The sequence below is a fragment of the Podarcis raffonei genome, chromosome Z (assembly GCF_027172205.1).
Source record: "Podarcis raffonei isolate rPodRaf1 chromosome Z, rPodRaf1.pri, whole genome shotgun sequence".
NCBI classification, from domain to species: domain Eukaryota; kingdom Metazoa; phylum Chordata; class Lepidosauria; order Squamata; family Lacertidae; genus Podarcis; species Podarcis raffonei.
In genome coordinates, this window is record NC_070621.1 from 13,372,980 (window position 1) to 13,391,342 (window position 18,363).

At 43.7% G+C, this 18,363-nt stretch overlaps 1 protein-coding gene across 5 annotated transcripts in view; it reads right to left on the reverse strand.

The window, feature by feature from the left end:
* Positions 1-18,363, reverse strand: part of PNPLA7 (patatin like phospholipase domain containing 7) — a 96,931-nt gene that overhangs the window by 5,098 nt on the left and 73,470 nt on the right. For all 5 annotated transcript variants that reach the window (XM_053373230.1, XM_053373231.1, XM_053373229.1 and 2 more), the window contains 6 exons: positions 11,780-11,896; positions 8,634-8,703; positions 8,209-8,325; positions 6,171-6,319; positions 5,252-5,404; positions 4,546-4,656 (listed from right to left, as the gene is read on the reverse strand). In XM_053373230.1, the coding sequence (XP_053229205.1) occupies positions 4,546-4,656; positions 5,252-5,404; positions 6,171-6,319; positions 8,209-8,325; positions 8,634-8,703; positions 11,780-11,896 (717 nt within the window). The remainder of the gene's footprint in view (positions 1-4,545; positions 4,657-5,251; positions 5,405-6,170; positions 6,320-8,208; positions 8,326-8,633; positions 8,704-11,779; positions 11,897-18,363) is intronic.

Below are 18,363 nucleotides of genomic sequence, written 5' to 3' on the forward strand. Positions count from 1 at the left end.
AGATGTATATTGAGTGACTTTCCAGGTCTCCATTTCATTTCCATAGCACTCTGTCTGGGGCCTGCTCTTAACAGTCAAAGGGGTGGCAGGAGGCTGAGCCTGCAGGAGACCCCTAGCAACTGGATGAGTCACAACCAGCAGAGAGGGAAGCACACAGGAGATGCTGCAATCACTTAAATAATTATGTTCCCTAAACCCAGAAGCAGCTATGAAGAGACGGGGTGGAAGAGTGGGGAATCCACAAGACATTCAAGCCTCACTGAGATATGGTGCAAATATGCACCATACATTTAAAGCACATTGCTTTCCCCAAAGAATCCTGCAAACTGAAGCTTAATGGTGTTGGGAACTGTAGTTCTGTGGGGAGTAAACTACAGCTCATGATTCTTCGGGGGGAAGCCATGTGCTTTCAATGTGACCCTAGGCTACTCTAACCCACAGAGAAAACTAGATCACTTGGGACATCAGCCTCTTTCCCTGTCCACTTTATCCTACCATGACTGAAAGAGATCGAATGAAAGCTCTCTCTTCACAGCACCTCCTGTGCACCATGTTCAATTAACGGAGGTGCGTAAAGCCAGATGCTCTCAACAGCAGCCTCTCAAGCGTGCAGCTCCCTATGGAGATTCGGAGCCCTGAGTTCTGCAGGGAAGACTTGCAGCTAAATCAAGAGAAGGGTGAGGTGTTTATCTTTTGTATTTTAAAAACTCAGTTTTAAAATGAGATCTCCACCCCACCCCACCCATCATTCTAAACACAATTTATTGCTACTTGCTGTAAGCCTCTGGAGATAGTGCAGAATACACAAAGAAGAATTTATTTGTTTGTTTACTCTGAATCTCTGCCTGCTTTTCAAAACAGGACCATGTCAGAAGGTAGCTTGCAATTAGATGACTGTGATAACATTTACTTACTTACTTACTTACTCCTTTTATGTCCCACCTTTTTTCTCTAAGGAATTCTCCCCTTCCTCATTTAATTCCCACAACAACCCTGGGAGGTGGCTTAGGCTGGGAGGCAATGACAGTCCCAAGGTCACACAGTGACCTTTATGGACGAGTGGGGATTTGAACCCGGGTCTCCCAGGTCCTAGCCTCACACTCTAACACCACTGCACCACACTGGCTTTGTAAGTCGGGGATGTGTTAGTGCGTTGGTTCAGCACAGACTCTTGTGGCAATTAGTGACATGGTCCAGCAGTTGAAACTGGTCTGTTAAAGTGAATGGGGCATTGCCCCACCAACCACAATCAGCCCTCACCTGCCTGCCTTCTTACTTACAGCCAATCAGTGGCTGGCTCCACCTACTGTTGGTCTCCCTGCCTTCCACACTACCACTCTCAAGGGGTGCCAGTCACCATTGCAATCCAGGATCTTCTCTCCAGAGGACCCAAGGGGCATATTTAAAAACAAACAAACCCTCTGCCATAAAACCACTATGAACTTTGCGAAGCAATCATGTTAGGGGAGCAATAATTTGAAAAATGAAAAAAAGACAAAAGCTCAATACTATCACTAATTTGGAAGTGGAAGGAAAGAACATTCAGAATCCAGTGGAAATTAGAAAATGCTTCCAGAGGTATTTTAAAGAGTTATATACACAAGGGCCACAGAAAGAGTTTGATATAGACCAATTTTTAAAAACAAATGGATTACAAAAAATCTCTCATGAAAATAAGATAATGCTGAACTACAAAATTACAGAACAGGAGGTAGAAGGTGCCATTCAGAATATGCAGTTGGGTAAATCTCCAGGGCCGGATGGCTTAACCTCAAAATACTATAGATCTTTGAAAGATTGGTTAATTCAACCACTACAAGAGGTTTGTAATGAAATTTTGGAGGGGAAAAAAAGCGCCAGAGTCATGGAAGGAAGTCTACATTACACTTATACCGAAAACGGAGTCTGAAAAGACACAACTTAAGAACTACCGCCCCATATCCCTGCTCAATGTGGATTACAAAATTTTTGTTGATATTTTGGTTAATAGATTAAAAAAAGTATTAGTGGAAGAGATACATAAGGACCAAGCTGGCTTTCTCCCAGGTAGACACTTGTCTGACAACACGAGGAACATAATTAACATATTGGAGAAGTTGCAAGTGAACATTAATACCAAAGCAGTTTTAATTTTTATAGATGCGGAGAAAGCCTTTGACAATAGATGCGGAGAAAGCCTTTGACAATATTTCTTGGAATTTTATGAAGAAAAATCTTCGGGGGATGGGGGTGGGTCAAGGGTTTGAAAATGGTATAAGTGCAATTTATTCAGAACAAAAGGCTAAGCTAATAGTCAATAATGTGATGACAGAGGAATTTAAGATAGAGAAAGGGACATGAAAAGGCTGCCCAATTTCCCCATTGCTTTTTATTTCGGTCCTGGAGGTTTTGTTAAATATGATTAGAAGGGACCGTCTGATAAAAGGTATCCAGGTTGGAGCCAAACAATACAAATTGAAAGCTTTTGCAGATGACCTAGTTTTGACGTTACAGGAGCCAGAATCTAGTATGAAAAGAGTATTAGAACTAATTCAAGAATTTGGTCATGTGGCAGGATTTAAGCTGAACAAGTCAAAAACTAAAGTTCTTGAGAAAAATTTAACATCGATTGAGAAAGAGAGGTTTCAGAAGGAGACAGGTTTAACATTAGTTAAGAAAGTAAAATATCTGGGGGTTAATATGACGGCTAAGAACTTAAATTTATTTAAAGATAATTATGATAAATGTTGGACAGAAGTGAAAAAAGACTTAGTAATATGGTCAAATTTGAAGCTTTCCTTGTTGGGTCGAATTGCAGCTATAAAGATGAATGTATTGCCAAAAATGTTATTTTTGTTTCAATCATTGCAAATTTTGGACAAGATGGACTGTTTCAAGAAGTGGCAGAGAGATATTTCTAGATTTGTCTGGCAGGGCAAGAAGCCCAGAATAAAATTTAAAATATTAACTGATGCAAAGGAAAGAGGCGGATTTGCCCTGCCAGACCTTAAACTTTACTATGAATCAGCAGCATTCTGCTGGTTGAAAGACTGGCTGCTTCTTGAGAACACAGACATTTTGGACCTAGAAGGTTTTAACAATGTTTTTGGGTGGCATGCATATTTGTGGTACGACAAGGTTAAAGCACATAAAGCATTTAAAAACCATCAGGAAAGCATTGTTCAATGTCTGGATAAGATATAAAGACTTACTGGAAAATAAAACCCCAAGGTGGTTGTCACCAATGGAAGCGAAGGCTCAGAAAAAGCTCAATATGGAGGCCAAATGGCCGAAATATTGGGAAATATTGGAACAAGATGGAGATAAATTGAAATTGCAGAGTTTTGAGAAATTAAAAGATAAAGTACAAGACTGGCTTCATTATTATCAAATAAGAGAGGCCTATAATTTGGACAAAAAAGTTGGCTTCCAGGTGGAAAAATCAAAATTGGAAACAGAATTGTTAGATCCCAAAACTAAGATACTTTCAAGAATGTATAACTTGCTGTTAAAATGGAATACGCAGGATGAAACGGTTAAATCTGCTATGATTAAATGGGCACAAGATATTGGTCATAACATTATGTTTGCGGACTGGGAACAGTTGTGGACCACCGGTATGAAATTTACGGCATGTAATGCCTTAAGAGAGAATATTATGAAAATGATATACAGGTGGTACATGACACCAGTCAAGCTTGCAAAAATATATCATTTGCCCGATAACAAATGTTGGAAATGTAAAGAAAATGAAGGTACTTTCTTTCACCTTTGGTGGACGTGCCCAAAGATTAAGGCTTTCTGGGAGATGATCTATAATGAAATGAAAAAGGTATTTAAATATACCTTCCTGAAGAAACCAGAGGCCTTTCTCCTGGGCATAGTCGGCCAATTGGTGCCAAAGAAGGATAGAACTTTCTTCATGTATGCAACAACAGCAGCAAGAATACTCATTGCAAAGTATTGGAAGACACAAGATTTACCCACCCTGGAAGAGTGGTAGATGAAGGTGATGGACTATATGGAATTAGCGGAAATGACGGGCAGAATCCGAGACCTGGGAGAAGAGTTGGTGGAAGAAGATTGGAAGAAATTTAAAGACTATCTTCAGAAACACTGTAAAATTAATGAATGTTAAAAATGATATTGGATTGAAAATAAGAGGTATTAGCAACAAAGTTAATGAGAATATGCAAAAATGAGTTGATAATGGATGAAAATATAGAGTTATAATATGTTAAGATATAGAGTTAAGATAAACGAAAGAGGGTAAGGATTTGCTGATTTGATTATTTAAATGGGAATACAAAAAGGGGAGGTCACGGAAACAAGCTAATGAGTTTAAAGTTACAAAAAATGGATTTGTTTTTAACTCTTTTGTATCCATTCGTTTTTTGTACTTTGTATTTTTATTCTTCTTTTTTCTTTTTTATGTATTTTTGTATGTTTTCTTTTTTTATCTTTTTCTCTTATTTCTTTTATGTTTTTGTAAAATTTCAATAAATATTATACAAAAATAATAATAATTTGAAAAAGGACGTTAGGAAGAGCCACTGGGATACTCACTCCTGGAAGCTTGGATTTGCAGAGTTCCTGTCTGTCCTTCAGCATCTTGTCCAGGACACCACTCCTGCACCAGACATTAAATACTGTTCTCCCGTGCTGATAGCCCACCTCCTGGAAGGAAGGAAGGAAGGAAGGAAGGAAGGAAGGAAGGAAGGAAGGAAACCATCAGCCACTATAGCTGAGCTGATTTCCTGCGGTAGCCCAAGAGGACAGAAATGGAACCCATTTGCCTCATGGCTCTTCTGAAATGTGTTGCTGAACTATGTTAAGAAGAAATGTCTCTGTTGCAAAGACTCTCACTCACAATCCTGTTGCTATAAGCATGCCTTTTGCCTGTGTCTTTTGCATGGGGCTGGGACATGTGGAGTGGCTCCAATGCTTGCTGATGGCTCTTTGATGAATCCAAAATAGCTCCATTTTTTATAACTAGTTGCTGACAAGTTTCTCACTGGAATGTTTTTCAGCCAAAGACTGGTTTTATTGGATTAATCTATTTAAAGAATTTTAATCCTGATCCTCGGGGTTACTTTAAAGATCACTTTAAAATAAAAAGTGGGGGCATTCCCTCTCATCAGGCTAATAATCTAAAAAGGCATGACATACAAGGGGGAAAATATCTTGTGACAAGCAAGTAATTTGAGGCCGCCAAGCCAAGAAGGCACCCCTCTCCCCCCCACTGCCTTAGCTTCCTCTGACCCCAACGCACACAGATTTCATCAAACTTCCCGAAGTCCAAGGTGCCATAGCGATCGATGGGTGGCCGGATGTATTCGCAGTATTCGCTGCTCTTGACCATCTCCAGCTGCCGGACACAGCACACGTAGGCAAGCCGGGTCTGGATCTCGGCCATGTTCAGCACCTGCCAAAAATGTCAAGTATCATTAAGCTCCCACAAGAGAATGGGCAGCACCACCCATCTTGGCTGACCGAAATTCTAACTTTTATTACCTCCCAGGCCCCAAACCCTGGCAATTTGTTTAGTGAGTGTGCTATAAATCAGGCATGGAGAATATCAGCCCTCCAGATGTTGCCAAACAACCAGTCATTCCTGGCTATACCTAGTGTGGATGATGGGTGTTGCAGTTTATCTACACAGGATTTGTCATGGTAGAGCCTTAATCCCTTTAATGAAAGTAATTCTCAGAGGACTGCAACTCTAGGCATGGAGCCATGACATTTAAAGCAGGTTTGAAACTGGCTTGTGTGGGTGGGTGGTGAAGACATGGCTACTCTGTCAGATATTTATTGCCATGGCACAACTTACACAGGTTACAACCATGTCTGTCTGGCCTCATCATGGCATGGTGTGGAGGAAAACAGCACGTAAGGCCTTATTTTCCATCTGTGCAATCAAAGCTTTGAAGGGTCATTGTGAACTCTAATGCAGCCTTGCAAAATATGTTATCACAAATGGTCACTAGCTCAGAAAGAAATAATAACAACCAGCCCAAATCGGTGTTAGGAAAATTAAAAGGCATAGTTCTCTTTCAGGCTGTTAAAAACCTTTCCAGGTATAACACTAAACCCCCACACCAAACCTTTGCCTGATCCCCTGGAATCAACCACAAATTGCCACAGATGATTGGGCTAGCAGCTATTTAGGGGCAATTCTATCCTAGGCATACCTTCACTTTCTCCACCAAGGGGTTCCACCGCTTCCACAGCAGCCACCAGCCAGAGAGTGCGTCGCCATAATTGGTGAGGTTTGTCTCATCCCTGCTCCCCACATCAATGGCAATGACCACCTTTGCCCCCATAGACCTAGCAACATCCGCTGTCAAGGTGACAAAAACAAAGAATCATCCCCTGCCCCCTATCATCCCCTGCCCCCTTCCTAGAACACCTTCTACTCTGCTTGCTGGGCAGCCTACTGCTTGGCATGAGTTCATTATTCCTGGCAGGGTCTTTGCCACACATCATCCACGCTGGACATTTGTGGGCGCTGCTCCAAGGAGGGCAATATTACCTTCCAAAATGCTCTCAGAAGATTCTTTCCCTCTCAGCAGAATTAGGGTAATTTATAGGCCTTCTTTGTTCCAGTAATTCACTTCTAAACCCAAACATGAAAAAGCATTTCTCCTCCTGACGGGAGAAAGAAAAGGCCCTTTGCAGAGAACAGTGACTCAGTATCCCTCAGGGAGGCGAGGGTGAGAAGACAAGAGGAACAGCAAAGTGAAAGAGGCCCACAAAATCGTGACAGGTATGTCATTTTCGATTCCACTTGGTGGAGAAGATGCTCAGCAGGGTTTAAAGGCTACCAGGGTATGTTGTACCTGGAACATCACTGTGAGCGGTCAAGAGACATTTGGATAAGCCTACTTGTACCCTCACTTCCTTCACCTCCCTTTCCCTGCTCCTTTATTGGAGGGGGGTGGGAATCGGGTTTTATATAAAAAGGAGGAAACACTAAAAAAAAGTATTAATTTTAGATGCTTCCATACTGGCATGTTTCAAGAGCACTCAGCATTGCTATTTATTCCTCTTAACCACAACAAAGTTGAGGGCTGGTGAAAGTGTCAGACTGGTAATGCAGAGACCTGGGTTCAAATCTTCACTTGGACACATGAAGCTCATAGCATGCACCATTGGGACAATCACTCTGCCTAACCCACCCCACAAGGTTTGTTGTGACGATAAAACAGGGAAAAAGAGGGAGCCCATAGGGAGAGATTGGGAACTTCAGTAGCCCTCCATATGTTATTGGACTACAACTCCCATCAACCCCTGACCATTGGCTGTACTACCTGGCATTGGTGGGAGTTGTAGACCAACAATGACTGGTGTGTTGGTGATGGCTGGGTTAGAGTGTTGGAACAGGAACAAGGGGACCCTGCATTTGAATCCCAACTCAATCATAAAGTTCACTAAATGATCTAGAGCCAATCTCTCACATAAACACACAGTTTTTCCTCTGGCTAACCTTCTTTCATAGGGTTTTGAATACATCAGCAATAGCCGACCTTAGGATGAGCCTTATAAAGGAGCAGCAGTTCAGTCCCAGCTGCAAACCCTGCCTTCGTTGAAAGGTGCCTTTTGAGGGTAAAGGGGGCCTATTCTGCTCCAGTCAGATGGCATGGGGAAGACTCTGAACACAAAAAGAGCCCTCCTGGATCAAGCCAATGGCCCATTCAGTCCAGCATCCTGTTCTCACAGTGGCCAAGCTGGTGCCCATGGGAAACTCTGGTTGTACTGAGGCTTCTGTGATGGGAGTCCTCTGAGCCAGAGAACTGGGCAAGGAAGTACCCTTGGGCTGGAGGGGCACAGGTACCACACTCAACTTGTGTGTGTGTGTTTTGTGTGCAGCTGTGCTCCTTACTCAGAGCCTTCAATCTCATTCAGGAACCTGCTCTCATGTCCTGGCTGCAAACTTGTTTCTGAAAAGACTGGGAGTGGGTGAAGGTTAATGGGGACACCTATCGCAAATATTTGGGGTGTTGGGGATCAGCAGGGACACACAGCCCACACACTGAACCAGACAGCTTTAAAAAAGGATGCAATTAGAGCCTCTGTACAGTTTGATCTTCTCTTCCCACCATATGTAAGTCTCAAAATTTGAATTTATGTCTCTGCGAGTTGCAACCCCCCCAATAAATTCAGGAGTTGGGGCTAGAAGTAGGATCCAGCTGCAAATAAGCAGAAAATAGGTTGCAGTTACATCAGTACCTGGGAGGTTGTTGATGTAGCCGCCGTCCATCAGGAGATGCCCGTCTTTTGGATCGCAGAGGGGGGGCAAGTAGCCGGAAAGTGACATGCTGGCCCGGATGTACCGCCACAGGCAGCCTGGCAGGGGGGAAGTCAGAGAAAGGATCCATCTTCTCTGAAGGAAAAGCAGCAGCAGCCCAACTGCTGCTCTCTAACCCAACCAGCCCCGCTTTTTGAGTGCAACAGCAGCTCTCCCCACTTGTGATTCCTGGCAACTGGCAACCAGAGACGCACTGCCTCTGATAGTGGAGAGAGAACATAGCCAGCCCTCGAATGCATCTGTGGGAACTTCAAACCTATGCTGTAAGTACAGTGGGAAAGTGGTCCAAGGGCTACAGCTGCTTTAAATGAGACAAGCACTGTGAGCCCTTCACAGATATACTTACCATCTGTGTGGACTCTCATTGCTGAGGCAGTGATATCTGTTGTGATGATGAAGTAAGGAATCCAAAGATCCTACAGCACAGAAAACAACTTGTTTTAAAACGCCAATTCCCAAACTGTGTGTGTGAGCGCACCATGAGAAATAAATTAGTATTAAAAATATTTTAAAACCCGAAGCGGCAGATAGACCCAACCACACAGGAATCTGTTGGTTAGACCTCTGCATGAGTCGCAGGAAGCAGGGCAGGCCAATCAGCTTTTGCCAAAGTCAAATTGCTCCTACATATTTTTGGGACTGGGTACAACTGACTAAACACTTCCAGTGGGGAGATCCAGCAAATAAACTCATTTCCTCACCCCCGCCTCAAGCATCAACATCATTAATGAAAGTGACAAGCATGACACGGTCTCTTCAGAATGCCTGTGTATGCCTTCCAATCTGGAGGCACACCTAGGTTAGAGAGTCATGCAGAAAAATAGCATGCCCTTTGAGTGTTGGTAGTTGCTTCTTCTACACTTGTAAACTATTTCCAAGTATAAAAAACACACCTCCAGTTTTAATTCTATTGGGGAAATGTGTGCCTACCAAAAAACAGTGTGGAGCGTTCCTGCCGAGGGCTCCAGCAGCCAACTATGATCTCCTCTAGGATGCTCTATTCCATCCCCCATGTTTTCCACCACCCTTCTGTCAGTCAGCATTCTGTAGCCGCAGAGCACACTTAGGCCTCATTGGGTTGCTGTATTTTTGTCCCCAACCCACCCACCAGATTTTGTTGTTTCTGTGAATCTTGGGCCCTTGCTGAGCCTTCCCCTCTTGCACATGGGTGGAGCAGTTTCGGCTATGTTCACTTTGGTACTCACACATAAACAATAGAAACAGAAATAGAGGGAGGATTATTAAAGCAATCCTCTTGACATTTGCTGGCATTTCTGAATGGGACTCTGAGAAGCAACATTTATCTTTGCAAGCGATAAACAACTGAGAACTGGAAGCCACAGGAAAGCATCCTTGACAAGAGGAGATGGACTTAAAATGTGATCCTGAAATAAACTTGGATGGAGAAGCATTGGGAATGTGCATGCTGACTGCTCAAAATCTCCTTAAGCAAGAGCCAACTGGGGCAGGGGGAGGGGGAGGACATATATAAAGGAACATCAGTACAGAGCTGGATTAGTGCACACACAGAGGCACAATCTGGGTTGGAACAACTTAAATCCATCCCTGCATGATGAACTTTAGCCCTCTTCCAAGACCACACACCAACATATTATAAGGATTCTTCCTTACAGCTATGGAGAGGATCAAGAAATTCAAAGCTGGGCTGATTTAAGCACTGGCAGTGGCTACATAATCTGTAGCAGCAAAAAAAAAAAAAAAAAAAAGGTGGAAATGGAGGATACTATCTGTGGGCATGTTTCAAACACCACAGATGCTCCTGCAGGGCACATCTGCAACAGCAACCGTAAGGCAGAAGTGGTGTGTCTCCTCCCCATCCCTGCACACACATCTGAGTTGCATGTGCTTACACTGATAACAACACAAAGTGTAGTTTGCTTACTACCTAGCTTGCTGCAAAGGCAACAACTCCAACATAAAGTGGGTTAAACCCTTAAGTTTAACAAGGGCTCAAGTTTCATCTCTTCCCCCCACCCCCCACCCCCATGGAAACAATGACTGGTCTGCAACACGCTGATGAGTGTTGCTTGTTTGGTAGGGAAAGCTTCTAAAGGCGGGGGCAAAACAGGGCTTTCTTGGGTAAAAAGTTAAAGAGGGAATGGATGATGATGATGATGATGATGATAAGTGTGGCATATTGGCTAGAGTTCTGGACCAGGGCCTGGGAAACCAGGGTCCAAATTCCCACTCAGCCATGAAGTTCACTGAGTGACCTTGGCCCGGTCACTCCCTCTCAGTCTAACCTACTCCTCAGGGTTGTTCTGGGGATTAAATGAGGAGGGGAAGAAACATGTGTGCCATCTTGAGCTCCTTGGAGAAGATGGGATATAAATGCAATAATAAATAAATGAATGAATGAATGAATGAATGAATGATAGATAAAATATTGGGGGGGCAGCTCAGAGAGGGGATCAGCTGCAGTGCCTGAAAGATGTGTTGCTATCATATTGTGTTGTTGAAAGAGGCTAAAGCAGCCACTTGGTTCTGTGGTTCTAAAACAAACTTATCCAACATCAGGTCCATAGATGCTGTTGGGTCTACAACTTCCATCACAGGCGGGATGGCTATTGCCACAGTGGTGGGCTTTTTCACTAGTGTCATCTGTGTAGAATCAAAGGTGAAAATGTTCCAGAAGCCCTGCAAACACCATACTGGTAGTCAGGATAATCCTGAAAATAACTGGTAGTTGTTGCAAGGATTAGCTCACATTACTTGCTTTGATAAACACTAATTGGCTTGCTTTGATGACATGCTTATCTGTGGGCTTTGGAAGCTTGGTTTGTGGCCTAGGGAGGGGAGCTAGCTGTGAGACTTGGATACTTGCCACATCAGCAGGTGGAATGATGGAAGATTCTGGCTAAATTGACATATTCTGTCTTTTGTATAAGTAATGCTTAACATATTAGCACTTTGCAGACAAGTCAAGATGGCATTTCACTGCTGCAGTGACCGACCCGTGTATGAAACAGCAGTGGGGCTTTACAGGCTGCTTTGTAAGTTTCCACCCTTCTTTAATAAAGCACCAGAACTGGCCATTTTGGCATCCTTCTTTGGTATCCCTGCATCAAACCACCCACACAGGCTTGCGGTTCAGAACAGCACCCAACTCCCAAGACTGGTTGGAAAGTGAACTGGATTAATCAGAGGCTGGTTGTCTTATGCTAAGTCAGTCTATTCGTTCATCTAGCTCAGTATTGTTTACCCTGACTAGCAGCAGCTCTCAGAGGTTTCAGAGAGGGGGTCTCTTTCAGTCCTACCTGGAGATGCCATTGAGGATTAAACCTGGAATGCAAAGCTGATGCACTACCTGCTGGATGCAAAGCTGATGCACTACCACCGAGCGATGGCTCCTTCCCTTGCACAATAGCTTACTGGGAGATGCCAACCCAACCTCGTAAGCCTGTTGCAGTCTTCTGTTCGCACTCTGGTTGGCCACCACCATTTGCCATGCTTGCAGCACACATCACTTACTTCGATCTGCTTGTCTTTGAAGATGTTACAGACGCCATTATTGAAGGAAGCTCCGGAGAACATGGAGGTGATTGGGTATGTCAAGTCCAGGATTGTCCGGAACACCGAATTCATGTTCTAAAGAGAAGTCAAGGCTACCTTTTATATTGAGAAAGAACACCAAAAACCCAGCTGAGATAAAATCCCCTTCACCTAAACTAATGAAGTGCAAAGAGTTTGAAACATTCTACCCTAACAGAATCACGAGGCACTGATGAGTCTACAGAGGATTCTGGGACATATTTCAGAGCATCCATGCTGTTAGAGGGGCAGCCTATGACATCTGAATACCCCCATGTGTGAACCTAGTGCACCCAGAATACACTCAACCACCATCACCCCTTGCATGCCTGGCAAGCTGATACAATCTGGAGAAATTTGCTCTCTGTTACAGATATTTTTCATCGGAGACACTGTGAAAGTTTCCCCAAAGAACCCAAGCTTCTCTGGCAGACTGTTTTAGAACTCCAGGTCTTAAACAATATTAAAAGCAATCTATGAAACAAAACAAATGTAATAGTCAAGGGAGAGAAAGGAACATAGGAAGCTCTATTATACTGAGTTACCCCAATGGTCCATCTAGCTCAGTACTGTCTGCACTGAATGGCAGCGGTTTTCCAGGATTTCAAGCAGGCATCTCTGTTAACCCTATATCTGGGGATGCCAGCAGGGATTGAACCTGGGACTTTCTACATGCAAGACAGATGCTATACCACTGAGCTATGGTCCTTCCCCCAGATATATGAGAAAGAGGAAAGGGGCTTGCTAAGTGGTTCATCTCAGGTTTGTTACACAAAGGATAGTTTGAGCAGTTGGGAGGTGGAATTGCAGCATCTACAGCCACACACCCCTTTGGGGAACACTATTTATCTCCCAACATCAGATATATTAAGGGAAGGGTTATAGTTTGTTTACTTTTTTATTATTTGTATTCCGCTCTTCATCTATAGATCTCAAGGTGGTTCGCAGCATAAAAATACAATATAGAAACACAAAACACATAACAAAAACAAGAACAAACCAATAACCCCTCTCCCCACTCCCCATTCCCAAACACATTTAATATGGAGTTCATAGGTAGAGAGCATATGTGATGCATGCAGTTAAGAGGATGGGAGAGACTCCACTCTGGAGAGCCACTGGACGTAAGAACATAAGAGCCCTGGTGGATCAGGCCAATGACCCATCTAGTTCAGCATCCTGTTCTCACAGTGGCCAACCATAGATGTCTAGATCAGGGATAGGCAAACTAAGGCCCGGGGACCAGATCTGGCCCAGTCGCCTTCTCAATCTGGCCAGCAGACGGTCTGGGAATCAGCGTGTTTTTACATGAGTAGAATGTGTCCTTTTATTTAAAATGCACCTCTGGGTTACTTGTGGGGCCTGCCTGGTGTTTGCACATGAGTAGAATGTGTGTTTTTATTTAAAATGCATCTCTGGGTGGGGCATAGGAATTTGTTCATTCCCCCCCAAAAAATATAGTCGGACCCCCCACAAGGTCTGAGGGACGGTGGTCCAGCCCACTGCTGAAAAAGTTGCTGACCCCTGGTCTAGATGCTTTAATGAGAAGCCCACAAGCAGCACCTGAGCACGACAGCAACTTTCCCCACTTATGATTCTCAACAACGTAATGCCTCTGATGGGAGGCCAGACATGCCATCATGCCTAGTAGCCATTGATAGCCTTTTCCTCCATGAATTTGTCCAATCCTCTTTTAAAGCATGTTCTATAGTTTAACTATATGTTGCATAAAGAAATAGGAAATTTATTTTATCTGTCCTCAATCTTCCAACAAATGATAGCTTGCAGGGTAGATCCTGGCATTGTTCCCCAGGATCATGAAATCTGGCTCCCAGCTAGCACGGCAGATTTAGGGGTGGAGGAAGCGGGGTGCGGTGGCATTGGAACTCCCCAGGTGTCACCACTGAGGGGGGTGACAAAATGCTGGGCGGCACTCACCACGGGCCTGTCATGTGCCCGAGCCATGCCTCTCTCCTGGGAGTGACGTGATGGCTTGGGCGCCCGCAGGCTCTATACTGCCCGAAATGGTCCGCCCGCTGCCTCCCCCACAGCTGTCGGGCAGCTGAGTGGGAGGAGGCAGGCAGACTCCTCAGAGGCCCCACGGAGCATCCTGCCCTGGCTTGCCCCACCCTGCGGTCAGCTGGCCCCACCCCTGGGCGCAGGGCACACGCGCCACCCCAGGCGCTCAATCGGCTTGCTCCGCCGCTGCATAGGAAGCTGCCTTATAGCGAGTCAGACCATTGGGTACATCTAGATCAGTATTTTCTGACCACCACCAGCAGTTCTCCAGGGTTTTAGGGCAGGGGACATTTGCAGCCCTACCTGGAAAACCTGAGGCATTCCTGCATGCAGATGCTCAGTCTCTAAATTACAAAACCCTTCCCCATACACTCAGTTTCACTTGTAAGGGAAAAAACAGCAAGGAGACCCCCTGTGCATTTCACGTGTGTGTGGTGTGTGTGTGTGTGTTCACATTGCTGCTTCATGTGAAATTTAGAAAGGAAAAAATCTTATTACTGATGCAACTCTTGAGGGGCATCTTTTGCAAAGAATGCTCCTCCTTCTAAGCGCTTATGTTCCATACCATGCTGACAGGGGATGCCAGATTTACTATATAATGCTGGGCGATTCACAAGGGGGTGGACTGGATCTTTTCTGGCCCTCTAACTAGTAGCTGGGAAAACACAGCACCCCCTCAAGAAAACTGAGGTGTCACTCCCGGGAGTGAACCCATTGAGGCAGAAAAGAAGGGTCCACTTTCCTCTGCACCAGCTGAGTTTTAAGTCCAGTTCTGCAACTGGAACAAATCCACATGTACAGAGCTTCTGTCCCCTGGGGGCTTAGTGAGTGCTTCAGCTCAGCTTACCCAACCACTGTGTTTTTTGTTCCTGAGCCCTGAGCACTCAAGGCTTGACAAATGAAACCCAGATGACAGACGTTGCCTGGAAAAGCGTCAGAAATGGCCCTTCCATTTGTTATTCAGTAATCCCGTCAACCTGGTTTGTGCTGCTCTTTCACAAGTGGGCAGGGGGGGCAGGGAGGAAGCACTTCTAAAAATATCTAAAAGCCTTTTCAACCTGCAGTCATTTCTCATGGCAGTTTTAGCAATGGGGCAACAGGTGGGAGCTATTTAGCAAAGACAAGAGAGTGTGGAGACCTGAGGGCCAGGCTGTTCTCTGGCTGGCAGCCCCTGTTCTGCAGCCAAACCTCCACAGCAGTCTTAGGAGTGCTAAGTGCCAAAAAATGAGAATCCAGCACCCAAAATAAAGTCAGGAACTGGCTCCCTTTGGGCCCTGCTCCTGTCACGTAGTTTGCATCCCCTGCTCAGGTGGGTACAGAAAAGCTTCTGCAATGCATGACATGCTGGTCAGTTTCCAGTTTTGCGAACAGGGAGAGTTGCTGTTGTTCATTCAGCTACTGGGCCAAAGTGTGCCTAGCAAGCGAATCAATAAGCAGAAGCAGAGAACAATGCCCCTCTAAAGGTCTCTTGGGACCGATTCCCTTGTGTAAGATACATCGGGTTATTTCTTTTAAAATTTAATTTAAATTAAATTAAAGGCAGAAACAAAGAAACCTGCTGGGGTGCCTCAGTCCTCTCTCTAAGGCAGAGACAAAATGAATGGACACATTTCATCAAGATTTTTCACTCCCCTCATTGTGTGGTCAACTGTTTTGGTGTGATGGAAAGGTTTACCCATTCAGCGTACGGGTTAGAAAGCACTGTCGTCACTGAGATTTGGCTTTGAAATGGTGCTGCAAACCTGTTGGCTGATGTCACTGTGCCAACTCTGTGGTTTTTGATACGCTGAATAAAGTAGCCAGCAAGAACCATCTTTTATAAAACCAAACCAAACCACAGCTTCTAGGAAGGGTGAAACAGTGCCAAAAAGATAAGGATTTTTGGGAGGCGGATGTCTTTTGTAGAACTTACCACTTACCGGAAAAAGCCCTTTCTGCACTGGAAAAAGTTTTCCTAATGAAAACTAAATCTAGTGACAACTACACCAGGGATGGCCAACCTGGGACCATCCTAGCCTCTCCCGCTTTGTACACCTGAAAGTTATTGCTGGGGGAGGGGGAAGAGTTGCTCATTGAAGCTCCTTTATATCAGATGCAGAAAAGTTCTAAAGCAAAGCAGAAGTAGGAAGGGCTTGGGTGCCCCCCCTTCCTCGCATCACCAATATTAGAAGATGGGAAATGGTGAGAAGTGAAGGAGGAAGATCCTGTCACTGGCAATTCACCAGAAACATTTGAGTTCTGTTCCCCTGCCTCTCTCCATCTCTTTGGACAAAAAAATAATAATTAAATGGAAACCAGGAGGTTGTTCTCTGGCTCCCCATTGGTCCCCAAATCATTTAACTTTTGGACTGGAGATGCTCCAGTCTGATTAATCAGGATACAGAGGTGATGAATGGAATAGAATAGAACTGAATAAAATAGAATAAAATAATACTCTGGAGGAGAGAGTGGTGCAAATCTCTCTCTTTTCCCTCTCATTTAAGGCAGGCCTGACAGTCTCTCTTGGAAATCCCCTAGAAACTAATCCTCTCTCACTAGATAAATCAAAGGGGAAATGCTTCTAAGTGACAGGAAGACATAGCGCAACTGGATGCTCAATGGAGCCAGACACAAAGCATATGCTTGGTGGAAAAGCAACACTCCCAGTTCGGAGCTATCAGACGTAGGTTCCTTGTATGAAACCTCTTAATTTTGGCAGAAGACTGGTGGTGCTGAGAGACCAAAAAATCCCCCACACAGAGCGTGTTCTCAGCAACCCCCCCCCTTTTTTCTTGGAACTCCTGTTCACCAAGAGTTTTCTTTTAAGAAAAATAAAAACTACTAGATACAAAGAATTACCTCTGTCAATCACTCCTACCCACAAAATGACAGCATGTGGAATGAGAAAAAGAGAAAGTTATAAGAAACGTCACAAAAAGAAGAAAACAAACAGATGTGGACAAGACGTAAGCCCAGCCTTCCTTCCTTAACGTGGTGGCCTCCAAATGGGGCTAGACTAAAACTAGAATGGCTCTGCCAGTCCTTGGCTCTCTGGCACCACCTATCTTGGGCTCCCTGCCTTCTGCCCTACCAATCCCAAATGGACACCAACCATCACCACTTGGATATAACAACTTTTTGGTGCCCCATTTAGGTTATTTTCCTTTTGTAATATTTTATTAAGTTTCCATTTCATAATATTTAAATACATCCTTATTTATTATCCTTACTATTTGCTCATATCAGCTAATCGACTTCCCTCCCTCTCGCCTCATGGTTTTCATAATTCATTTCTGAGACATAGCATTTGTACCTCTTCCTATTTACATTTCACTTATTCTAATTATCAGAAATTTTAAATAAATATAAAAAGGTAATAATCATTGCCATTACAAGTCTTTTTATATCAACCCTACTAGTGTTATTAATTGTTTACAATGGTCCTTCAAATATTGTATAGATTTACTCCAGTCTTTTTGGAAAGCTTGATAACACTGGTTTCGGATTTTCCCGGTCAGCTTTGCCAATTCTGCATATTCCATCATCTTCATCTGCCACTCTTCTAACGTTGGTATTTCTTGTTGTTTCCATTTTGGGGCTAAAAGAGTCCTTGCTGCCGTTGTTGCATACATAAACAATTTTTGATCTTTTTTTGGAATTTCCTTGCCTACTGTACCCTATAAGAATGCTTCTGATTTTTTAACAAATGTATTTCTATACATTTTCTTTAACTCTTTATATACATTTCCCAGAAATCTTTCACCTTACTACATGTCCACCACATATGATAGAAATTCCCTTCCTTTTCCTTACATTTCCAACATTCCTTATTTTTTTGTTTTACACATTTTAGAAAGCTTAGTTGGTGTCAAATACCATCTATACATCATTTTCAACACATTACCTTTTAATGCACTACAGGCAGTAAATTTAATTCCTTCATTCCATAACCTTTCCCATGATTCTAATTGAATACAGTGGTATCTCGTGTTACAGACTTCAGGTTACAGATGCTTCAGGTTACAGACTCCGCTAACCCAGAAATAGTACCTCGGGTTAAGAACTTTGCTTCAGGATGAGAACCGAAATTGCGCGGCGGTGGCAGCAGGAGGCCCTATTAGCTAAAGTGGTGCTTCAGGTTAAGAACAGTTTCAGGTTAAGAACGGACCTCCAGAATGAATTAAGTTCTTAACCCGAGGTACCACTATATAACCAAAATCTTTAGCCCATTGTATCATAACCACTTTTAACTTCTTCATCTTTAGTATGCCATTCTAATAATAATTTATACATTTTCGACAATGATCCAGCAACTCTGTTTCTAGCTTGGATTTTATCGTTTCAAAGCCCATATGCTTTTTATCCTCATTAAACACATCATTTACCTGGTGATATTGCAACCAATCTGTCGTTAAATCTTTTATTTCATCTAATGTTTTTAATTTTAGCTTATTGTCTACTTCTATCAATAAATCTCTGTATGTGGCCCACTTTCCTTTCATATTTAATCTCTTTACTGATATTGC